Here is a 26,770-nt window from a genome sequence, read left to right on the forward strand (position 1 = left end):
TTCAATTTTTAAATTTGCTAAAGTTGATATTCACGAACTTAGTTTGACACAGAAATAGTGGCATTTAGATGTCGTGAAAGAAAGTCAGTTTATGGAACAATTTATGGAACTTTGAACTATGGAACAAAATACCTTTTGTTACATATATATACAATAATGTATAACATTGTATAACATTGTTTTTGATACAATACCATCAGGACCATGTTATAAGCTCACAGCATACAATGTAATACATGAGTAGACTACAGTAATGCATATCATTGTAATAAAATGTAATTACATTGTATTTTATTTTCATCAACCAATTATGTATACTATTATCTCTGTACATAAAACATATGTACATCACGTTTTGTTGTATATTGACTGACAAAATTTTACATCATCACAACTGTATCATTCATTAACTGATACCTTATTTCATAAAACAATACATTACACTGCAACAATATAATACCTTTTGTATAACACTGTAAAACAATATAATACCTTTTGTATAACACTGTATAACAATGTAATACCTTTTGTATAACAATGTATGTAAAACAATATAATACCTTTTGTATAACACTGTATAACAATGTAATACCTTTTGTATAACAATGTAATACCTTTTGTATTATACTGTATAACAATATTACACTGAAATACATTGTATATTTTTCAGACTGCCATAGCTTGCATGAGTTTGTATCAATGTACAGCGCGGTAAATTACCCCACACATTACAATCTGATACATTATCTGTGTATGTGTACAAAATGAAATACAATGTCTTTACATCAAACATTGTAACCAATAAGACGATATGGACTGTATCAACAGTCGGAAATACTGCACATGTGTATGTCAGGATACGACTCTACGTCAGCAACACATATTTCATTACAAGCCACATCAAATATTGCATGGAATATAGAAAATAGATTTTCGGAAAATACTGATCAATCTATACAGATTATAAACACCTGACAAGTCTTTCTCAAAACCAGCAAGAGATTGGAGTCAAGATTTTATAATGCATGGCACTGAAGAAAAAAACTTTTATGTTTTTGTAGAGTGTGTCATATATATATTCAAATGTATCTGAACTCTTTTATTTTGCAGGAAATAAGGTTGAGCAAAATTGTACATTCTGAATCTGTATTTTTCTTATTACCTATTTGATTTGTATTATCGTCAACTTCACCAGATTTTCAATGATGTCAAAAACATAATAATATTGGAAAAATAGAAAATGGTTATATAAGTTTAAGATGTACATTTATATTATTTAGCTTCAAAGCAATACTGTTTTAATATCATTAATATTATCAATTTTAGAAACAATGATGCTCCTTCAATTATTTCATTTTAATTTTACTAACATCCTTCAATTATTTTATTTTGAATTATCCTAACATCCTTCAATTATTTTATTTTAAAGTTTACTAACTTCAATTTCTATATACAGTTTAAGGGAGGGTTTGATCTCTATGCCAACCTCCTAAATTCTAATTATAAAAGTCCAAAATTTCAGTGCTCAGTGTTGGAAACCAATAAAACTACATTCTATCACTTGCTTCAAAGGTTTAAAGATGCTCCACTGCCGACAGAGCATGTGTGTTATTCATTATTTGAACAATAATTGGTGTTCAGTCGTGTATATACATGCCTAATTAACACAAAAATAATATAAAATAATTTATTTCGCCTTTGGTGCACGCGCAATCATTACTTCATTCCATATAGGATATAGTGCAACATAGTTTTTTCGGGATGCAATCAATCAGTTTTTTTAATTTTATCTTTTAGTAAAATTAGAAGCTCAAACTTTTCAATGGTGGTAATGGTGTAAATGGTATCTTTCCTCTATCAAAAAAAGTTAAGACAATTGAGTATTTTTCTTCAGTTACAAAAGTTACTTTCTTTACACCATTATCAAAGTTGAAAAGTTTGAGTTTATAATTTTATGTCAAGATAAAAATACTAAAAATAACTAACTGCATCCCGAAAAAATCCATGTCACTATGTCCTGTATGGAATGAAGTACTGATTGCGCATGCACCAAAAGCAAAAAAATTAATTATTTCATATTATTTTTTGTATTAATTATACATATATTTACACTATTAAACACCAGTTACTGTTCAAATGATTCGAGTCATTTATGCTCTGTCGGCGGTGGAGCATATTTAAATAACTGCGGGCTTATTTTGGTGTAATGCAGTAATAAAAGATTATATCCCAGTATTCAGTCCTTCACCCCTGAAAACATATTTGAACTCTTCCAACTCTTAAGATAGGAACAGTTCATTATAATTTATAAGCTACAGGGGTGAATAATTTTAAAATACATATAACTACAATATTAATTAATATATACAATACTAGACATTTTCAATTGCTTCCCAATGTTTATTGGTAATTTGTTTAAGTCATAGATTGTTTCATGAAAAGACAATAATTTGAATGCATGAACTGAAAATAATGGCATGAGATACTATGTATTTTGTATCTACACATGTATCTCAAGGCTTGAGCAACTAACTAGGTGGAAGATATGAATACTCTCATTAAGTACTGGTTCACACATATTATATAAATAAAATGCTTGCAAGCAATAATTTATATAAATAAATCCCATTGTTTTTACAAAATACATCTCAAAATGTAGATTTTTATACAGTAGCACGATATAAAAGTAATAAGTCGTCATCATCATTCTGGTTTGGTACTTATTTCCCTACAATATTTATTTCAGCTGAAAATCTAAAATGAATTTTAAATACAGAAACTCCTACAGAAACTCTACTTTTGGCTGGGTTTTGATATTTTTTTTTTAACTATCACATTTAAAGGGAGATAACCACTTAAAAGAGCTTATCACAGGAGAATCCACTTGTAAGAATATGTACATACACAACACATGTGCATATTGTGACCACATATCTTATTTTATATAGTATTTGCAAAAATATCAAGCTCTTAAAAGAAAATCTGTTTGGCAAGAATCAACAAACATGTACATTTTTTCTTAAATCTTATAGGAATTTGAGTTCTGATTGTATTTTTTCTAATATAATAAGTGTTGAATTTAACAGTGAATCCGATTTTAGTTCAAACTAAATAACAAAAGAACTATATCTTCTTTCCCAGTCCATAATCCGCACAAATATTCAACATACATGTATACTAGTGTGTAATGAATTCCAAGGGGTAGTCATATTTTGGGGTAGTCATATTTTCACACTGAATTAGATTTTTATACATTTTCAACAAGAGTTACAATGGCTTTACTCTAAAGCTAATTATATAGAAGTCTAGTAAAAGGGCACTTGCTGATTAATTCTTACTCTGATCAATTATCTAAATTTAAAACACAATTATAAGTTACTCGGTAGATAAATACTGGAAGAAAAGCCGCGAGTTATAGCACTTTTCCCTTCTGACAAGTTAATAAACAGCAACTATTTATTGTATTTCATTTTACCTCATTTTTGTGTCTTTTATATATCATGCATCACTGGTCAGATATCAGGTTACTAGTAAACAATTAAACAGGAAAATTGCTAAACTTTTTATTTCAAATTAATAATAACCCATGTTTTGATCAAAATACATCTTTCTTCGAGCAATTTTGTGTTTTAATTCTATATGGCACCTTATTAATATACCGGTAATTAAAGGTAACTTTTTTTAGAGAGAGAAAACTTTAATTTGTGTTCATAATCTGACAATAACAGCAAAGATGATATTATATAGAAGTTTGCATTGCAATTGATAAAGGTTGTCTGGTCTGCATCAATGATATGGCTATTTTTACTATAATATGACCAGCATATTTCACATATAGGCTATGTACAATAATTGACATATCTATAATATAAAGACTACTTGCATACTTGATCATACTAGAACTAAAATCAGCTATTGTAAAATCCTAACACAGGTGTAATTTGAAACTGATTCCATCTTGTGTCTTACCTGACTACAAGAACTTCACCATTCTGACATAATAATGAATCAATACCACAAAAATAAATAGAGTAGAAAAACCTCATATCCACCAACTTAACACTATCGGTGTTGGCTCCCTTATATTACAGTACCTACATGTCCTTTAAAATTAAATAGTGTTCCGAGAAAATTAACAATTCTTTCTTTAGCATTCACTCCATGTTTACTGGCAGGCGACCAGTTCTCGCCACCACATCTGTAGCTGTATGATTACCACTCAAATGACATCAATAAAGTAATTTTCTGAAGACACTATCATTGTGATTTCCATTAAAAAAAATGTTCAAAAAGTTGTGTGATCATACAAGTACACAAGCGATGGCGAGAACTGGTGCTCGACGAGAATTGGTCCTCTGCCAATAGTAATAACGCCCTTACATAGAGCTAGATATAATTATTGTACCCTTATAGAAGATCTTAAAAGAAACAAGGTTTTTAATTAATTTAATTTGGCATCAGATAATTAAGTTTCCGTCTTTGCATATTACAGAGTTATCTGCCTCGAACTGATAAGTATTGATTGTCGCATCATTATTTTGTGAGTGAAACGCTTCTCTGAAAAATATGACACCTACACTGTTTTCTTTGAAAAATATGACATTAAGCTGCTTTCTTTGAAAATATTACATTATGCTTGTAAGCATGTGAGATCACAATCAATACCTATAAATTATAATGCCAGCAAGGGCAGATAACTCTGTTATATGTAAATACTAAAAGAGTCAATGAGTATACAAAATGCAGAAATAATAAGTACAAAAACTATTGAGTATATAATGCAGATCGTATCTCATGGATGGGCATTCACTATGTATTGTTATCATAACAATCTAAGTTAACTTTTCTTATCTTTACCATAAATACAGCATGTCATGGTTTTCAAACGTCCTATAAATAAATATATATTTTATTTATATGCTTAACTTGAAAAAGTGACAAGAGTTATCTCCTCTTTGAGTCATGACTTATAAGAGAGAACAGCTAAATAACAAGTAATTTTAACAAACAACTTCCTTCAATAATGTTTATCGAAGATTTGTTACATATTTTACATGTTATATTATTGTATTCTAAAACAATCTGTACCCTGGAAAAATCCTTTTAACATAAAACCATTTGAAAGTGAATTTTCATGTCACTTTTTAGCACTATTGACAATTGTTACTTTCAGTAGAGAAAAACATTTTAAGTCTAATTCACTATCACTGTACTAAAATCTACATGCACTTAAATATCAACAAAACTATTCCTAGATAAGTCAAAAAGTATCAAATGTATTGCTTGGAAGAAATTGTCTTTTGAAGTGGCACTGAAAGCATGTAAATGATTATAAATAGTTTTGCATTACAATTAAGTATTTTTTACAGGGATTTCACATGAACATAGCTGTGATAACACTCATAAACAGCATCATATATTCAAAACATACAACCGTTCCTTACAGTTCAGGGAAACTTCTACAGGACTAAAGCTAGGACAAACAACCAACTCTCATTCTACATCAATGGCAGCCAAATGTTGTGTTCTGATCAGGTTTAATTGGTATTCTGCTCAATTAATATTGGTATGAAATAATTAACAGTTAGGCATTTTGAAATATATGGTCACTCTACTGATTTCACTTATTCTAAATAATTTCTTTTGTTAATTATTGCAGCATGGGAATTTTTTAAATCTGAAATAATGATCAACACAATTACTTGAGAGCTAATTAAAAGATGATCTTTTAATTTCAAAAATATTAAATATTATATTGCACCAATGCAATAAACTCATTAGTTTAAAAGAAAGGTTGCTGTTGGATACTACAGTAAGGTCTTTTTTAAAGCTTTTTTTGAAAAAGCATGACAAAAGTTCTTTCTATCCTTAATTTGTTAGAGTAAAAGCTGTAAAATAGATACAGTCAAACCTGCAATAATGACCATCGCTGTATAAAGACCACCATTTCTAACACAACTTGACCTGTGTATTAAGACCACTTGGCTATACAGACCATTTTTTCCCTGGTTCCTTGGGTGGTCTTTATTTACAGGTTTGATTATATGTAGATGCATTTAATGTTACATTTATAGATGAACACTTAAGTTTATTAACCTCTCAAATACATTTATAGATGAACACTTATGCTTGTTTAACCTCTCAACCAAAAGGAACGTGACATGATTGATTGTGAGCACCTGTAGTAAGAATTAAGCCATTAGCGCTGAACATAAAGCTACACTGAGATACAGACAGAGCAGTAATGACAGCCATTGAGGAGGAGCCTATAGATTACCAAAATCACATTCTTCTCAAAAAATATCTTAATACTGGGTGAAAAGGAAAGTCTCATGTAGATAGAATTTCATTCAACACGACAAGTTAACAAAGACGTGAACATTTTTAGTGGTGACCGATCTCCCATACTTGCATATTAAAGAGTTACTTTCCTTGCAGGTAGGTATTCGTTGTGACATCGTTAATTTGTGACCGAAACTCACATCATTTTTCTCTGAAAAGTTTAATGTTACACTCACAAACATGTGATGTCACCATCAATACCTACCTGCAAGGGCAGATAACTATGTAATATGCAAAACAGAATATATCTAACTTGAGGATCAAGAACAAAATACCATTACAACTTGAAAATAACATAACCACCAAAAAAGTTGCACGAATTCTATCTACATAAAAAATTTCCACATTTGAGAAATATTTTTTTTCTGAGACAGAACTGCTTTTTGGCAAATTTATGGTTCTAAAATCTTTGAACTGATTTATTTTTTGAAAATATTTTATGATAATATTACAGACATATGAAGTCCTTTATGGCAATAATTTACATGGTTCAATGAACGTCTATTCTATATTTACATCAGAATACTATTCACAGCAGCGTCCAAATCATCGTCCATAGAAACATCATTGGTGTCTTCCACTGGAGACACAGACCGAACAGGAGTGCTGGGACCAGGGGTATCGCTCTCTGACTCGGTCATTGTCGGATTTGTCATGTAACTATGGCGACTGAAGAATTCGTTTGATTGGTCAAGTGAAAACGGGGAGTGAACAGACGAGTCTTGATTTAAACTGACGATAGAATTTATTGCACTTTCCATTTGGGCTTTCAACAATTCCTGTTGAGAATCGGATTCCTTGTCACTATCATCACTATACAAAGTTGTGGCCTCGTCGTCCTCGACACTCTCCCGTGGTTCCACATCCAGACGCGCTGACGAAAATGCTGGGACATTAAATGGCATATCAGAGTTGGGCATATGTTGTGGTTCCTTGTGCTCAGCCATACCTATGGTGTAGGCCGAGTCGACTTTATGTGTGATCATGCTAGAGAAGGATTCGTCGTGGTCCGCCTCTGGGGACGATATTGGTTCGTATTGGGACTGTTGAAACCCACTAACATCAATCATAGCACTGTCTGATTCATCACTGTTACTAACATGTGGTTTAGACTGACTCGAATCTCCAACAACTCTATTAAACAATTCATTTCCTATTGAGAATGGCACCTTTGAATCGGACATAAATGACGGTTTAAACGACTGTTTATCTGAACTCTCAGATTGCTGTGGGTAATCATGGGAATGATACAAGTTTTTCTCCGTAAATGAATTGATGCTGAGTGATTGCTTTTCACTGGAATGATATCCCAATACATTATTATCACAGTTACTGTCACTGGAGATGAGGCGACTCACTGATTCGTCATTCATCTCATATGATGGCGAATCACTGTTCCGTCTAGTATTTCCATCAGGAGAGCTGACCTCCTCAGCATGTACTTCGTACTGTCTTCTGGAGACTTCATTTTGCATGGGAGAAGGGGAAGAGTTTCTACCGTACCCAGCAGTGTCTAGATCTGAGTTACTAACAGGAGAAGTGTCTGTTCCTAAGTAAAGCTTGAAGGGTTTATTACTATCAGACCAATGTTCACTCTCCATTGATTCACTCTCGTCGTTCATTGGTTCAGTTTTGATATTCGTAAGGTGAGGGGCACCAAACATACCTTTAGAAATATCGTCTGAATCTGAGCGACTTGTATTAGAGTTCTGACGTTCCATTTCTGATGTGTCCATACTCTCATTGTTGTCATGGTAACTACTATCATTACTGTCACTACTCCCATCCTCGGCAAGTGAGCTGGTAAAATTCTGGCCATCACTTCGTATTACAAGTTTGACCTTGGGAGTACAAGGTCGACTGGTTTGCTCCTTTTTAATTTCAACACATGTGTCACTGTCACTCATTTTTTCTGATTTCACTTTTGAAATATCGGGTACATCTTGTTCATCCATAGAAACATCTTCTGATTTCACCGATTCTTGTTTCTGTAAAAATCTTAATGGCATCGGTTCAAAGGAATCTAGAAAGAAAAGAAATCCAATCAAACAAATGTTTTTACGTAGTTGAGTCTGAGCATTCAAGTTTCTGATCAATTCACTACAGTCATATAAAATCAATGCTTCCTTTACTTTAGTTTTGGCATTCCTATTGACTAGTCTAGTCTAGTTCCACAATTATCCACATAGAAGGGGCATGAGGGACTTTTTTCGTGATTCCACCACCCATGAAGCATTTTCAATATAAAGATTATATTACAGTGAGGATTATAATTTACCCCCACCATCCAGTAATTTGAATACAACTGCGAATCCCACGTTTGATAAACGAAAACACACTACCAACCCTCTCACTCCTCCCACGTAGATAATTTTAGAATCGCCATAATTATACAGAAACTTTGCTTATAAAGTAGCTGAAAGACTAGGGTAAAACTATTAAGTTTTATGTGTATTCAAATCTGATTTACCACATTTTTAAGTTAGTACCAACCTGGATCTGATTTGGCCAATTCTTTCTCGGATTTGATTGTCTCTGTCAGGTCGTCGTTCATCAATCTTTGTATCATAACCATCTCAGCAGTCCTGTTCTCTCTCTAAATAAATGATATCAACAATCAAAGTACTGAAGTACTCATGGAGGCATGTGTCACATATTCAGTTTTCCTGTACACATGTTTCACATCTAATTAATTGACAGGCCTACATGTTATATTAACTCATTCATCCCTGAAGACGCATTTGAACTATTTTGATTATAAGGCTGGAAAAGTTCATTATGAGATTTCAGGGAATGATTGAAGTCATCAATGACATCAAAGTCAATTTTTCAGAGGCTTAAAACAGACCAGACCAATAGACTTGTCACATAGAATGTGATTCCATCCATGTTCAGTACACTTGATCTTATGCACGGTTACAGTATTACATGATAAGAAAGCAGACCAGACCAATAGACTTGTCACATAGAATGTGATTCCATCCATGCTCAGTACACTTGATATTATGCACCGTACAGTAATACATGATAAGAAAACAGACCAGACCAATAGACTTGTCACATAGAGTGTGGTTCCATCCATGCTCAGTACACTTGATCTTATGCACCGTACAGTAATACATGATAAGAAAACAGACCAGACCAATACACTTGTCACATAGAATGTGATTCCATCCATGTTCAGTACACTTGATCTTATGCACCGTACAGTAATACATGATAAGAAAACAGACCAGACCAATAGACTTGTCACATAGAATGTGATTCCATCCATGTTCAGTACACTTGATCTTATACAGTAATACATGATTAGAAAACAGACCAGACCAATAGACTTGTCACATAGAGTGTTATTCCATCCATGCTTGTACACTTGATCTTAGATGGCTCCGTACAGTAATACATGATTAGAAAACAGACCAGACCAATAGACTTGTCACATAGAGTGGCATCCGTACTGTATCTTATGCACTGTATTAGTAAAATGACAGAAAACAGACCAGACCAATAGACTTGTCACATAGAGTGTGGTTCCATCCATGCTCAGTACACTTGATCTTATGCACTGTACAGTAATACATGATAAGAAAACAGACCAGACCAATAGACTTGTCACATAGAGTGTGATTCCATCCATGCTCAGTACACTTGATCTTATGCACCGTACAGTAATACATGATAAGAAAACAGACCAGACCAATACACTTGTCACATAGAGTGTGATTCCATCCATGCTCAGTACACTTGATCTTATGCACCGTACAGTAATACATGATAAGAAAACAGACCAGACCAATACACTTGTCACATAGAGTGTGATTCCATCCATGCTCAGTACACTTGATCTTATGCACCGTACAGTAATACACGATAAGCTTTTTTCTTCTCATAGAACTTTACCCCAATACAGAGTTTGCAAGATAACAAAATCATGCTTTTAGAGTATGGTTCGTCTCACTATATGGTTATTATATATATACACTGTATAACTGGTTTATGTGTGAGGTTCAAATATTCTTGATTTGAACTCAAAATCAGGAAAAGCATAGCAATGAACAGAGAAACTGCAAAAATAATAACCTCACCAAAGTAACCAGCTATATTGTGTAAGATGTCACAGTCCCATCTAAATATGACATTACAATCACTTTTAGTTTAGAGTAATCCTACTACTTAACTTAATTGTCTCTTAAAATCCATGTAGCTGTCTAGTCAGCAGCAATAGCCATAGGAATTGTTCCATTCACTAGCTAATTATAACCAGATACTACAAGTGCATCCTACCCATATAATATCCTCCAAAACAATTACAAATGTTTTAGGAATTTTAGTTTAACATCCTATTAGCAACCAGGGTCAAGTTAGGACGTGCCAGGTTTGTTGGTGGAGGAAAGCCGGAGTACCCAGAGAAAAACCACCGACCAGTACCTAGCAAATGCCCCACATGGGATTTGAACCTACATTCCAGAGGTGGAGGGCTTGTGGGACATATCAGACTTATCGGAACATCTTAGCCACTCTGCCAATGTGGCCTGAATTACAAACTTTCCATGGTATGAAAGAAATCAAACCACCTACCATACTCTCCTTCAGGAGTAAGAGACGGAACTTGTCAAACATCTTTTGCTTCTTATGCAATAGTCCAGCAGCTACATTCTTGAACACCTCATGATCTGTAATAGGCAGAATTTTATTCTATAGAATTCTGAAACGACTTGAACTTAGTCTATAAGACAATTCAGCCTTTTCCAAGTACCTAGTTTTCTAAAAATCCTTTCATTAGTGTTATATAATTGTCCACTTATTACAAAGAAATCTTTCATAGATTTGCCTCTATTCCAATACACATATACTAGAAATTTTCTAAAGGGTAATTGTCAAATTTTCCAGAGGATCTGCCCCTTTGATTTTTTTTTTACTGTATTGAAATTAGGCAGACAAAATTACACATTGAACACACAAAATCAGAATTCAAACCAAAACATGAGTTATAAGAATTAATAAACACACATTTAGCCTCTAAATTCTGTACTCACCTTTCTCCATCAAACCTTCCGGAGGAGACTTGCACTGGAACACATGGTAGCGGAGTAATCGACGATAAGTGTCACGTCGACTCCGAAACGGAGTCTTGGTGTCCGGTTTGAGGGCATTATCCTGGTCCTTACTCAGCTGCTGGTGAATTCTGTACACAGGTAAAAATATCAATCAATAATTTGTTTATGCACAAGTCAGATTTTTTTTTAACCTCATATAAGTACTAGAACCAAGTAAAATATTTCCCTCAATTTTGTCTGTAGTAATTTGATAGATGCAAAATGTATCTATTTCAGTATAATTAGAATTGATTGACATTAATTCTCAAAATCCACTTAATTTCATAGTTTTGGTATCAAAAATATCAAGAGCTGATGTAGATATTTTTTTTCAATCCATGTGTTCTGCCTGATGCAAAGTGCAACTTAACCCAACTTAAAGTAAAGCGATGAAACATCTTTGACATAAAAGGACATTCAGATAAAGCAGTATAGCCTTTGACGAAAGGAACCACAAAATTTTAATAATTGGCCTCATATATTGGATCAGTTGATTTATGGGTGTAATTCATAATCATACCATATGATACCCCAAACTTTTGTGCGGGACTAGTATCTCTAGTGGTGATGGAATGTAATTCTTGTAATCTTCCCGCTGAAATGACGCACAAACATTATCAGGTATCACATGGTTATTATCCTGAAGGATTGATTATGAAGGACAAGAATAATTATTGAAACTTATGAAGACTTACAGCTGACTTTTTGGTATAGCTGCGAATGGAAGTCTCAAGCCTGAAACAGTTGACATGGTTGCAGTGGAGACAGGCGTTGCTATAGGTGGGATCTCTGCTGGTTTAGCTGCAGTGGCTCCCTTGTTCTCAAGTTGCTGCATTTAAATATAGAAATATTGATCAATTACTTAAGACTCCATGTATCTCTATATTATAAAAAAAATCATTTCTTTTCTTAAAATGCTCTTCCAAAACAACACACCTCCTAGGATATCCTTATAAGACATAGAGAGGATAAACTGTGAAATGCTTTTTATTTGGTAAGGCTTTATGTTTTGCTGTGTTCAAAACTCCAGCAAAATTTATGATTGTAGATAAATTTCAGAATCAATAGTCAATACATAATGAGTGTTTACATCCCAAAATTATATACATTTTCAAACTTCAATTTCAATAAGATTTTATTGATATCTCATACATCAAATGGATTGGACATCAGGCCAGTTTAAGTCCACTCTATTTTTGAAACAGATGTAGCATACATCAATATTTTAGTTCTTACAATAAAAGTTACAATTTGGAAAACGCAAAAATTAGAAACTGCAAAATTAAGGCACTTTACACTTTTGTATCACTTTGGTTTTCATTACACCAGTCCTGATCTGTACAGCCCTTTGTTAATTTTATACAGGATATACTGTGTCACCTTTTATATGCCTTACCTGTACAGTGACAGGGAGTTTACTAGATGATGCTCCTACTGTCTGTTTCTGTTGTAACGCCTGCTGTGCCTTAACTTGAGCGTTTACCTGGGCCTGCAGTTGTTGTTGGCGTTGAAGCTTCAAGAAGAGAGAGATCTGCTGTTGTTGCTGCTCAGGTGTCATCTTGGACAGATAACCTTGAACTTTCTCTTTCTGGTCAACCGTCAAATTTAAATTCAGCGTGTGGTTTCCAATCTATGAGGATGATCAATCAAGGTTTTGAAAACATAGACATCAACAAGTCAAGAGTGTATAAGAGGAATATTGTATATAACCACTAAATACCTTAAACAATGACATGATGAAATCCAAGAAATTCAAAACAATGTGAAACTTTCTAAAACTTATTCTGCAGTTCAATAAATGTCATGCCTCAGTACAAAATTATTTGACTGCACATGAGAAATATTTTTTTTTCAATAGTTTGTTCTTAAGATTTTATCTGAAAAATATGCTATTAAGCTCACAAATTCATGAGGTAACATTCAACACCTTTCTGCGAGATGTTACTACACCTTTCTGCGAGACAAGATAATATGTAATCTATGCTACATGGACACCATTGTACCAGAGGAAATAAATGTAAATCATGATATGTATACTGACCTTGATTGGTGTAGGAAGTGCGACCTTGGGAGAAGCAGATATTGCCATTTTGCCGGGAGGAGCTGTTGCCATGACAACCCCTGAAGGAACAGCACCAACAGGAAGTTGGTTCATTAGAACCGGTTTACTTCCTGTGCTTGCCACCTGACTGGAATCATGGTCTATCTGTTCCACTTTGACTTCATTGGGTTTTGCCGCCAGAAGACTTGCTGAAGGTTGGCTTAGAGAAATAGAAATTGAGGGAGAAACCTGTGCTGAAGTTACCATTGTAGAAAATGAGGAGGTTGGTAATGCTTCTGTTTTGATGACTAGATTTCCAGCTACAAGGAACAAATATACATTTTCAGAAAAAGAGTTCAGTTGTCTCGATATCCCAGTTTCCATAGTTATTTTTTCCCAATTGTTCATTGAACTAATAACTTCATACTCAAAAACTGTGTACAATGATATCATAGCTTGATTCTGCAAAATACATATTTATATATATATATCAATGCAAAATCTTTTATCTATTGGTAAAACTAGAAATGTCTATAAAGACATGAATGCCCCATAAATGGCAAGGGAATAAAAATTATACAACTATTTTGGATACAAAGTAGATTCACCTTGAGTTGCTGGTCCCGCTATTGGTGCCTGCACAAATTGCGTTGTTTGTTGTTGTGATTGCACTATCCCCATGGTCCCTTGAGTGATGTCCTTTACGGACCCCTGAAATGATGTCACTTCCTGTTTTATCACTGATCCTTGACCTACCACTGGTTTTGGCAGTTGCTGGCCTATCACAAGATGAGATGGTGTTTGAATATTTTGGCTCTGACCAATCAACTGAACATTTTGACCAATCAGATTCTGAGTTTGTAGTTGTACTGGCTGTTGTGGTTGTTGAGTAACTAACTGTTGAGGAAGAGGCGATGTAGCGGTTTGAATTGTTTGTCTGATAATTTGTCCCTCAGATAAGATTTTCTTTTGAAGTTCTAATAAATGCTTACGCTGCACTTTCTGGGCATTACCAAGGTTTTTAGCAGTACCTAACTTCTTAAGATTTTCCTGTATCTGGTGAAGCTGTGTCTGAGCCTCATGAGAAAGCTGTATGGTGTGTTGGAGTTTGGGAGCACTATTTCTTGCCTGCAGCACATTCTGTTTCTGGCTTGTTCCTGCCACAAGTTGCTGTGGCTGGACGGATGACATCACTTGGTTTACACTTTGACTGGTAGTTGTCACGGTAACAGGAGACTGTGTTACTGTGGTAGTAACTGTGGTTGTACTAGCAGTGCTCAGATTGGGTGTTGCAGAGGCAACAGAGTATTGTGATACTAGAGGGATTTGCACACCTTGTAGATTCTGAACAAGCTGAGGTGATGCAGAAGTGAGGGTGGTGGTGATATCATTCTGTTGAGGGGGAGCCGAGCTGAGAGAGATCTTAGAGGAGGAAGGCGTGGAGTATACAGTCTGTCTAGGTGTCATTGCTTGTGAATGCTGTTGAATAAGCTGATTTTGATTTGATATGGATTTGACGTTAATGGGTTGAGAACTGAGAACCATTCCAACCTGGGAGGATGATTGCTGTTGTTGAATAGTCACATCATTTCCATCAGAAGTCTTTGGCACCTGTTGCTGGGGAACTACATGGATCGCCGCAGGGATGGCACTATTTGTAGCGTTCTGCATCCCCTGCCAGTTGATGGTTAAAGGCATGCCAGCTGCCTGACCACCTTGGCTGATGAATTTCACCTGCTGCTGGCCCTGTGACGTGTTGACAATGCGTTGTAGTTGTATGCCTTGTGGCTGTGCTTGTGATGTCACCAACACTTGCTGTGTACCAGCTGGTGTAGCTGCGATCTGCGGTGCAGTTTGTATACCACTAGCAGTTTGCAGTGGTTGCTGTTGCTGCTGTTGTGATAACTGCACAATGTTGGGGTTCAAAGTTCGCAGAATGATGTTTTGTTGTTGACCGGCAGCGTTGTTGGTCCTTTGAATTAAGATCTGCTGACCTTGTTGATTGACACCAATGTAATGCGATGGTTGCTGGGGTTGATTAGCCTTGTCTGCGGCTGGTGTAGGAGTTGGTGTATTGGCTCCTTGGGTTGCCACTCGGATAACGTTCCCCAAATTTCCAGCCAGATTGTTGGTGTTGCCAAACACCATATTGGACCCAGAGCTGGTGTTCTGTGCTATATTCAACTGGGGCTGGATGGTCATTTGGGGCAAGTTCTGAAAGTTAATGGATTGTCCTGCGACTGTCTGAGGAGCATTATTGTTGGGTATGATGATATGTTTTCCATCCGCTGTTTGTATTAAAGTCCCCTGGATGTTTGGGGCCATATGGTGTACTGTTGATCCCGATTGGTTCTGCAGTTGTGAGTTATTGCACAGCACATGTGCCACATTCAAATTGACTACATTTGGATTTTGAATCACAGTGTTTTGAGTATTCACAATATTTTGTCCTTGACCTTGTAAAACTGCTGCTGCAGCTGCTGCTTGTCCTTGACCTTGCAGTAATGTGTTATTTCCTTGTGCTGGCTGTAGCAGTGTACTTTGACCTTGACCTTGCTGCAGAATGGCACCTTGACCTTGCTGGAGGACAGCAGCAGATTGTCCTTGAAGCTGTATTCCAGCATTAGGGTTACTGAATTGAATGGGGATGTTCCTAGTGAATACCTGCTGGGTGTTGGCATTATTTGTCACCATGGTAACAGGATTCACCCCAGCCCAACTCTGGATGGGTGTGAGAGATCGACCAACATGAGAGGAAGTCACCGGTGTGATGGCGCGACTGACAATGGGAGAGGTGGATACAGGGCTCTGACTTGGTGCCAGGATACGGTTGATGACTTGGGATGATCCTGGGACCTGTTGAATGCTGGATGCTTGTGTAGTACTTGACTGAAGGGACTGGATTTGGGGATGGGTCTGGAAGAATATCTGGCCCCCACCCCCAGGCTTTAGAATCAGTTGTCCATTAGGACCCTGCACAATCTGTTGGCCGGCCAGTCTGTAAATAAAACATGATATGTATGATTGATCATGTAGTTCTAGTTTTCACAGATGGTACTGTTATGTCAAAAGTTAAAATTGCATGAATAAGATATTTTCTGACATGTTAAAACCATTTAATAAAAGTCTAATATTGTAGTTACATTTTAACTTTATTTGTAGAAAGTTTTGTCTAAATACTGTTTTCCTTAATGCACAAGCTATTTGACATGAAAATTTGTTCACTTATTGTAAAATTGGTTCTAATTCACATTTGTTCACTTATTGTAAAATTGGTTCTAATTCACATTTGTTCACTTATTGTAAAACTGGTTCTAATTCAGACTCCTTAACACCTAGAATTTTTTCCAGTATCTATAATATGATCATTTCTGGTTATTTTAGAATCCAGAAGAAAAATAATATACCATCAATAGACCTGCCAACATTAAATTATGAAAAAGCGTAACATAGGAATGAATAGTCTGGTGGTGACACCCAAGGAAAATTTTAGAAATGCTAGAAGCTATGAGGTACATTCTGAGCTGTTTTCAGGGGACAATTAAAGGTTGCACTTTGTGCGTTATCAACAATATTGAAATCAAAAGTACACGTCACACATCTGGCATAGTTTGACCCTTTAAAAGAAGAAACAATGTCAGCATATTTCTTAGAATACATTTCCCTGAAATACTGAACACAATTCTGCTTTTTTGTAGGTGTTTCCGCATTTTCAGTTGTTTCTTTTGCATCATCAGTCATTGCGACCTCGTGGTATATAAACAATGTAATCGCCTAAACGCTTATAGTATATATACTGTGCAATACAAGCGCTTCACAGACCTTATTTGAAGCGATGGCTACAGTAAAATATAAGTCAGAAGGGGCAAAAAACCTGGAAATCTAAATTTTTGTCGTAAAAATTCCGGATTTTTTCTTCTAAAAGTGTAACTCCTTAAGGAAAAAAGATACAGCGAAATTTCGGCATGAAAAACGTAATAATTTCGCCAAAAACGTAACAGTTGGCAGGTAGGAATGGTATATAACAGTTATATCAATAATGATTTTATGCCCCCTTTCATGACAGAAGCACAACAAAGCTGAACTTGAATGCTAAAAATTACACATATGTTTTATATAGAGAGCTTACCCCTGCTGAAGCTGTCCCATGGCAGACATGTTGATCTGTTGGGTCGGTGCAGTCGCTGTCGCCTGTTGTACAAGCCCTGTCGCACCCTGGACAATCTGCATACCCCCGAGGGAGGATGACCGGGGTACCCCCTGAGCTGGCATCGCCGAGCTTTGGGGGAGGTAACTCTGTGCATTGACAACATTCTGCTGTACTGCGATATGGTTTTGGATTGACAGCGGAGCAACCTCAACAGGGCTGATGGTTTCATTTTGGACTACATGAGCGTTAGCAGCATTATCATCAACTCCCGTTGTTGATAGGAATTCATCCGCCCAATTAAAGTCTGAACTCTACAAAGGAATATCAATAATAATGAAAGGTGAAGTTCCTTACCAAATTATTCTAAGAAGGAATGTCAATGTACCTTAGCTACATAGGTTAAGTTCTTGAACAGAAATCAATATATCTATTCTAATCACCTTTATCTTTTTTTTTTTTACATGTCAAAACGAAGCTACATCATGGAATTCCTTTGCAAGCATTTCCAATTTTTTTATCAATTTTATTCAAGATTTAGTGAACATCACATTAAAATATGATGTTCACCAACATTATATGATATTTGCATTTGATAACAGGAGTTTCTGTATAATCTGGTGTACTATTACATAAATCCTCACCCCACTTTCTTCTGTTCCAATTGCATTCCCAAACAAGTCATTTTCGCTGAAATACACAAAATAAATCAACTTTTTATATTACACTGTATAATAACTATAGCTAGGTCAACCCACGAAGTTCAAACCATGGAATATTGAAATTACACATTAAAGAAACTCAATAAACCTTGTAGCCAATTATTTTTGTGTTTTCATCATCAAAATTTGAAAATCATTTTTTTTTTACTGTAAGGGTGTAAATATTTCTTCAATTCTTCTATATATATATATGGGATGAAATTTTCATGACCATAACATTGTCACGCAAAAATATTCCCAGAAAAAATAACCAACTATGATACGGTGAATTATCTTGATAATGTTTCAGAAAGTAATATTTAAAGTATTTATTTGCATCCATCTTATATACATATGTATATATATATGAAATTTGGGGTGATATTAATTGCACACATCTTTTCTCACATATGCCCCCAGGAAGAAATGCGCCGAGTGTAAACAAAAACACATAATGGACGCTGTCATAGTTTCCCCATGCCAACCGATCACGAACTACAGTTTTATTACATTTACAAATATATCCATATGTATTTCAAAATGTTCATCAATGAACGAATACTTCAAGGAATAAAAAATTAAAAGAGATTCCTGAGCAAATTGACACCCCAAATGTGTATCACAATACGTATCTTTTTCATACTGAACCTCAATATACAACATGGTTCGTACAGATTTTCAAACCAAAATTCCAGCACTTTTCAAGCACTTTTCCAGCACCTTTTCTAGATTTTCAAGCACTACTTTTTTCTTCTACATTGGACTCGAAATCAGAATTTTCAGAAAACATGCCTACAATTTTGCAAGCAATTTGTTAGTACAATTTTGTCAGAGTAATTAGATTCAATTACACATTCTTATCAAACAACAAAGTCATCCCAAGTAATGTCTGATTACTGAAATTATGATAAATTGATTGACAACAGAGCTTTTGTCAGTGTTCTGGGAGCATGAAGTTTCAATTCCAGCACTTTTCAAGGATTTAAAGAAAAATTCCAGCACTTTTCCAGCACTGACCCAAAATTCAAGCACTTTTCATCTTCTGTACGAACCATGTACAGGTATACTTATAATACATCACACCACTAATTTTCAGATAAAATCTATTCAAATTCTTCAAGAAGAAAAGCTCTTGTTACGATGCTTCTTGTCTGACAAACTTCTGCAGGGACCTGTTACCTTATTTTTTGCAAAAATACAGTAAATATTGTACAATATGACTACATTTTATCAGGGTTAAATCAATAACAACTTACTTTATAACATCTAAGAATCCCCCATCATCCATGTCAGAGAGGACTGCAACAAAAAAAATTCAAAATAGAGAATTGCATCAACACAAGAAAAAGAGGAGGCTTCATTTGAAAGTTTAAAATATTGTAAATGCAGGTCATTTTCAATTTTGACACATAACAAATTAGGTAAACCCGCTGTCACCTTTGATCTTTGACCAATAGGAAATTGAACATGACCTTTCACTTTGATATAGGTCAAAATGTAGGTCACCTCTTATATTTTCACGCTTAATACACTTGGATTGAGATTTATCTTGAAATGTTTTATCTCCTATTAACACTTGACATGCTCAGCCAAGAGCCTTTAAGGATGCGCAAGACTAAGTGGGTGAAGAAAGCTTGAGAACCCAAAGGAAAACCACCAATCAACACATTTATCAGTAACTGACAACTAACCAAAACACCTAAACTACTCAGCAACCACTTCCTATAGCTGGGTGAACATATAAATGAGAAAATGCATTTTGGAAGAAGTATTTAGCTTAACAGGACATCCAATAAGACCCTTGATTTTAGCACATTCAGAAGTTCAGAGAATTCATTTCTCTGAAATCGGGTAAGTCGACATGTTTACCTATGACAAATAGACATGTGCTTCAAACTAAAGTTTAATTTGTAATTTGGGAATCAAAAAACGTTACTTTCAGGGCCGGGGTCTACTAGATGCCCTGAACTACTGTATAGATATTGGAAAATCTGAAATCATTGGAAATTGAAAAATACAAAATGTCACTGTAGCAAGATGTTACTTACCCATCCACTGTCTTGGGGAAAAAGAACTTGAAATCGGAGTCGGAGGATTTCATTTGAAAGGGTGGGTGTCATCACATCAGGAACTAAACATCTTTATAGGGCTTAAAATTCTGTAAATGACAATGTAAATCTGTATAATACAATGAATACAGGTTTGATAAAACTTTTTAACAAAAGATCCCAGAGGGATCTTGGCACCCACCAAAGAATGATCTATGTCTGACAATGGAAAGAGGGTTCTTTTCTCTGCTTTTCAAACTTTTTCAAAAATACTACATACATATAAAATTTGACACAGATCACTTGAGTACTTTCTGAGAAATAGCAGTAACAAACTTCAATGATGAAATCAAAGATGGCAGGCGGTTGGCCATCTTGTTTACCAATTAGTCCAAAAAGGTACTATGCACAACTAGGGCCCAAGGGGACCCTAAATATGGAATTTGAGGGAGATCTCTTCAGTAATTTCTGAGAAATAGCGGTAACTATCAAAATCCAAGATGGTAGACGCTCGGCCATCTTGTTGACCGATCGGTCCCAAAATGCAATATGCACAACTAGGGGCCCCAGAGCAACCTACATATGAAATTTGAGAATGATTCCTTCAGTACTTTCTGAGAAATAGCGATAACAAACTTTAACTATCAAAATCCAAGAATGATCCCTTGGGTACTTTCTGAGAAATAGCGATAACAAACTTTAACTATCAAAATCCAAGATGGCTGCCTGGCGGCCATCTTGTTGACAGATCAGTCCCAAAACGCAATATGCACAACTAGGGCCCCAAAGCAACCTACATATGAAATTTGAGAATGATCCCTTTGGTACTTTCTGAGAAATAGCGGTAACAAACTTAAACTATCAAAATCCAAGATGGCTGCCTGGCGGCCATATTGTTGACCGATAAGTCCCAACATGCAATATGCACAACTAGGGCCCCAGGGGAACCTACATATGAGAATTTGAGAGAGATCCCTTCAGTACTTTCAGAGAAATAGTGATAACACGAATTGTTAACGGATGAATGGACGGATGGACGGACGGAAGGATGGACGACGGACCACGGACAAAGCTAAAAACTGTAAAACAGCTGTGATGGTGTAATTGTCTCTACTGCTTTGATTACTGAAAACCATTCTCACATTTGTGATATATACCAGGTATACAATATGTTGAATTTGGGATACCAAAACAATGTGGTTAAAGTATGATTTACTGTCAATTTGTCGCACCTTCCAGTGATTGTTACATCATATTTCCATATTTATTATTTTGACATGATTTTTTTTGAAAATTCAAGATATCTTTTTCATGGTAACTAAGTCTGTCATTTTGTTTTTCATCTCTCTGAAACAAAACCATGAATGAAATCTGAGAAGACTTCTTTCACCATTTAATATCAAAATCTAAGATGGCAATTCAACCTACCAGTCATGTTGTTTTCAGATCTGCAATAAAGATTAACAAGCAAACTAAAGAACCCTGTTGGGCTAATTAAGAGAAACTTATTTTATATATTTGTCCAAATATATGCTTAACTGAGAAAATAAACAGGCCCAAATTTAGACCTTTCACAAAATTATTGTGTCAGCACTACTGAATTAAGATTTTAATTGAAAGTACCTAGTAATTTAACTTATATCATTGAAAAGGAGGATGGTGCCCTTTTAGGGGCAAAAGTATACCTGGTAATTATAAGGTTAGTGCTAAACATGACAACTGTCTGAGAAATAAAAAGAAATTAGAAACTTTAGTTGTCAAAATACAAGATGGCTGCCTGGTGGCCATGTTCTTTTCTTATCAGACCTCAAATACAATGGAACCAGATACAGATGACCTAGTCGCTAGCTCAAACATATGAAAATTAAAAAAACAAGAGATCCCAGAGGGATCTTGGCGCCCACCAAAGAATGATCTATGTCTGACAACAGAAAGAGGGATCTTTTCCCTGCTTTTCAAACTTTTACTACATACTATATATGAACCTTGAGAAAGATCTTTTCAGTACTTTCTGAGATATGTAGCAGTAACAAACTTCAATTATCAAAATTCAAGATGGCTACCTGTCGATCATCTTGCTGACCGATCTGTCCCAAAATGCAATATGCATAACTAGGGTCGTAGGGGAACCTACATATCAAATTTGAGAAAGATTCCTTCAGAACTTTCTGGGAAATAGTGTTAACAAACTTTAACTATCAAAATCCAAGATGGCCGCCAGTCGGCTATCTTGTTGACCGATCACTCCCAAAATGCAATATGCACAACTAGGGTTCAAGGGGAACATGCATATGAAATTTGAGAGAGATCCCTTCAGTACTTTCTGAGAAATAGCGGTAACAAACTTTAACTATCAAAATCCAAGATGGCCGTCAGTCGGTCGGCCATCTTGTTGACTGATTGGTCCCAAAATGCAATATGCACAACTAGGGCCCTAGGGGAACCTATATATGAAATTTGAGAAAGATCCCTTCAGTACTTTCTGGGAAATAGCGGTAACAAACTTTAACTATCAAAATCCAAGATGGCCGCCGGTCGGCCATCATTGTTGACCGATTGGTCCCAAAATGCAATATGCACAACTAGGGCCCTAGGAGAACCAACATATGATATTTGAGAAAGATCCCTTAAGTACTTTCTGAGAAATAGCGGTAACAAACTTTAACTATCAAAATCCAAGATGGCCGCCAGTCGACCATTTTGTTGACCGATTGGTCCCAAAATGCAATATGCACAACTAGGGCCCTAGGAGAACCAACATATGAAATTTGAGAAAGATCCCTTCAAAACTTTCTGAGAAATAGCGGTAACAAACTTTAACTATCAAAATCCAAGATGGCCGCCAGTCGGCCATCTTGTTGACCGATTGGTCCCAAAATGCAATATGCACAACTAGGGCCCTAGGGGAACCTACATATGAAATTTGAGAAAGATCCCTTCAAAACTTTCTGAGAAATAGCGGTAACAAACTTTAACTATCAAAATCCAAGATGGCCGCCAGTCGTCCATCTTGTTGACCGATTGGTCCCAAAATGCAATATGCACAACTAGGGCCCTAGGGGAACCTACATGTGAAATTTGAGACAGATCCCTTCAGTACTTTCTGAGAAATAGCGGTAACAAACTTTAACTATCAAAATCCAAGATGGCCGCCAGTCGGCCATCTTGTTGACCGATTGGTCCCAAAATGCAATATGCACAACTAGGGCCCTAGGGGAACCTACATGATGTGAAATTTGAGAAAGATCCCTTCAAAACTTTCTGAGAAATAGCGGTAACAAACTTTAACTATCAAAATCCAAGATGGCCGCCAGTCGGCCATCTTGTTGACCGATTGGTCCCAAAATGCAATATGCACAACTAGGGTCCTAGGGGAACCTACATATGAAATTTGAGAAAGATCCCTTCAGTACTTTCTGAGAAATAGCGGTAACAAGAATTGTTAACGGACGGACGGACGGACGGACGGACGGACGGAAGGACGGACGGACGACGGACCACGGACGAAAGGCGATTTGAATAGCCCACCATCTGATGATGGTGGGCTAAAAAAATAAAAAATACTGCTTTCACATAATTGAGCTAAACATTATGATATCATGTGACAATTACTTCTAAACAAAAATTCACACAAACTTTTTAGATATCAGACTCAGTAATCAAAGAACTTGTAAAATATAACTTATGATCTAAACTATAGCTACTTATAATCAAAATAAAGAAAATATGTTAGAGTTGTATATCTCTTAGTTAGTGGTGTTCCGATTAATCGAGTTCATCGAGTATTGTTGGTTCGAGGTGTTTGATCAACTAATGGAGGAAGAAATCTGTAATTGAGTTTCATCAGAATTTTATGGCACCATGATAAACCAAAGTATAAAGTTAGCTGATCAGAAAAAAAAATGCAAAAAATCATAGCCAACTTGTTAAAATCATTCCTTTGTATGTAGCTGTCACTCATATCATTTCAAAATTTAAGTGTCTAGACAGCATATTAATAAAATTACGTAGTAATGTAAACATTCAGATGATTTGTGAAGAAAATAAGTGACATGAAAACATGACAGCCCAGATAGATCTTAAGCGAAGGAAATTTTTTGTATGAGACTTGTTTATACATCAAGGAATAAAATAATCGATCATTGATAGGTTAAATAAAACTGATGATAGACCATGAAATTTCAAGCGATTCCCAACACTACTCTTAGTTTTAAATAATAATAATGTCAAAATTTATGGCATCTAATTTGAGGTAATTGAGATTTTTTTTTTTTTAATTTTGATTAATAATACAGCATTTACTATAACACTTTCAGACTCAGTATATTCAAAATACAAATATAATAGTTTCCAATTTCCAGATACCAGGTAAATCAAAAAGAATTTTGTCTTCTTACCCAATTATCTTTCTGAGGTATTATAATTATCATACCCCAGTCACCATCACATCCTTTGAAAAACAAATTGGCTCTTTTCGCATTAAGTCTTGGATATCATTTTTTTCATGTATTTAGTTTTCACTTAATAGCAGTTATAATTATAATCAAATACGCTTATTTTTTTTTAAACCAGCCATGTACATTTTTTGTAAGTTATAAGTGCTAAAAGATCCCAAATACATCACCATCAGACTACACTCTCTATGATTATTTATTAGAATCTCATTTTCTGACAATATACATAGGTGTGCATAGTTGTTCACACGTCAAGATATACATACGTAAGTGCTAACAATGTCTAATAGATGTAGACTGAATTTTTAATATTTATTCAGTATTTTTTTTAGCAATATACAGTAATTATACTGTCCCCATAGCCTGCCTGTCAATTGAATCTTTATGTGTATATACAGTGATATCCAGACAATTGACCTAATTGTATTACAATAAACAATGTGACAGTCTGGCTGAGCTAATTACCTTATTAATATAGATCTATCAAGTCTACAGTCTGCCAGTTAGAAGACTACTTTGCATAAACAGATGCTTGAAGTTCTGTTGGTATAAAAGATATATTATTTATAAATATAAAATATAAGTAGACTCTAAATTTAATATTATATCAACAAGAATTATATAGCAATGAACTCATTTTCTATATGATATTCATAAAAATTATTCATGTGTATACATGCAAATTACAAAGTAAAATTCATATAAAATTGTTTTAATACTTATAAACATGAATATATATATATATATACAAACGATTATATTACACACACATTTATATAGCAATAGCATTGAATAAGACCACAACATTTGTTTGTTTTTGTTAGCCTAAGTGCATGCTATAATTCATGATCTCAACTGATGTAACATTGTAGACATGTGTTTTAACAGATTACTAATTTCACATTATGACAATTCAGAAAATTAATACTACCTATTAACAATGAGTAGTTTCAAGCCTAAACCATGTCTACCTACATCTTAAATTACTTACAAATGGCTGACAGTGGTGTATCGGATATCTGAAATCCTTGGAGGCCATTATTAACAACATCGTTCAAAAGCCATTTTTCTCAAATGAAAGATTGCATTTATTGATCTTATGGAGATTTGTTTAAAATTCGTCGCAATAGGCTACGATTTCTTCAAAATTACTATATTCAGATGTGCTAGCCTATAAGGATTTAAATCATAATACCCTGATTGAATGGATAGACAGATTATTTTTTCTAGCGCCAACCAGATCAGATTCAAAAATAGACATTTCCCAACAACCTGCCAAGAAGCCAGACTATGTTGATATGAACGTGCGATCAGACATGTTTTACAAATGTGTATTCACAATTCGTTTTAACAATGGGAAATTGAGTAATCACAACTTCCCGAAAGGTCAGAGGAAATAATACAGACACTAAGCCTGACAAGTGAATTGACACTTCCCGGCAAGTTATTGAAGCTTTAGAACATAAAGTTATGTTTGAACATGACCCCATTCTGAACAAAGCATTATCGCAATCGGCGGATCCGATCGAGTGGATCATGACGACATATTTCACACGTGCATCAAAATAGTCTATTTTGGAGAAAATACAGCCTTTAAAGGCCGCTATGGACTTAAACAACCCAACCCTAACCTTCACAACAATTTTTATCAGCAAATAATATTCAGAAAACACTCACCGTCATGTAACATGCCTGTGACCTAAGGGGCTTACAATTGGTTGATCAGGGACATATTTAACCTTTGACCTAGTAATATGGATCGTCGCTAAATGTATATACAGGTGGGTTAGAAGTGTATCACAGAGCTTCACATGCTTGGGCATATAATATGATTAATTCAGAACATGATAGTCAGGAATACTTAACATGTGCATTGATTTCGAGGTGATAATTGTACAAACGCTAGCGGTCCCAATGGTCGTCTAAATGATGACGTCAGAC

At 35.2% G+C, this 26,770-nt stretch overlaps 1 protein-coding gene and 1 long non-coding RNA gene across 4 annotated transcripts; both read right to left on the reverse strand.

The window, feature by feature from the left end:
• Positions 1 to 260: 260 nt before the first annotated feature.
• LOC138329362 (uncharacterized) lies at positions 261 to 2,776 on the reverse strand. Its single transcript, XR_011209448.1, has 2 exons — positions 561 to 2,776; positions 261 to 524 (listed from the first exon to the last, which is right to left on the reverse strand). It is a non-coding gene; the product is annotated as an uncharacterized lncRNA (long non-coding RNA).
• A 774-nt stretch (positions 2,777 to 3,550) lies between these two features.
• Positions 3,551 to 26,655, reverse strand: LOC138329359 (BRD4-interacting chromatin-remodeling complex-associated protein-like). 3 transcript variants are annotated; one of them, XM_069276289.1, is made up of 14 exons: positions 26,507 to 26,542; positions 25,295 to 25,369; positions 20,376 to 20,485; positions 19,584 to 19,626; positions 18,271 to 18,316; positions 17,609 to 17,940; positions 14,088 to 16,477; positions 13,480 to 13,799; positions 12,835 to 13,068; positions 12,134 to 12,267; positions 11,379 to 11,527; positions 10,921 to 11,015; positions 8,836 to 8,938; positions 3,551 to 8,365 (listed from the first exon to the last, which is right to left on the reverse strand). In XM_069276289.1, the coding sequence occupies exons 3-14, from the start codon at positions 20,377 to 20,379 to the stop codon at positions 6,855 to 6,857; spliced, it is 5,361 nt and encodes a 1,786-aa protein (XP_069132390.1). In that variant the 5' UTR covers positions 20,380 to 20,485; positions 25,295 to 25,369; positions 26,507 to 26,542; the 3' UTR covers positions 3,551 to 6,854. The 3 variants fall into 3 exon arrangements, with proteins under 3 accessions (XP_069132390.1, XP_069132389.1, XP_069132388.1); XM_069276288.1 differs by lacking the exon at positions 26,507 to 26,542 and adding an exon at positions 21,804 to 21,823; XM_069276287.1 differs by lacking the exon at positions 25,295 to 25,369 and having other exon boundaries at positions 26,507 to 26,655.
• Positions 26,656 to 26,770: the final 115 nt, after the last annotated feature.

Source organism: Argopecten irradians, chromosome 8 (genome assembly GCF_041381155.1).
Source record: "Argopecten irradians isolate NY chromosome 8, Ai_NY, whole genome shotgun sequence".
Lineage (NCBI taxonomy): Eukaryota > Metazoa > Mollusca > Bivalvia > Pectinida > Pectinidae > Argopecten > Argopecten irradians.

Excerpts from the sequence above, each read along its gene's own strand:
- LOC138329359 (XM_069276287.1), bottom strand. Across the intron at positions 16,478-17,608 it reads ATGGGACAGCTTCAGCAGGG|ACTGGCCGGCCAACAGATTG; the intron begins GTAAGCTCTCTA and ends TTTTATTTACAG. Across the intron at positions 12,268-12,834 it reads AACTCCCTGTCACTGTACAG|CAACTTGAGAACAAGGGAGC; the intron begins GTAAGGCATATA and ends ATTTAAATGCAG.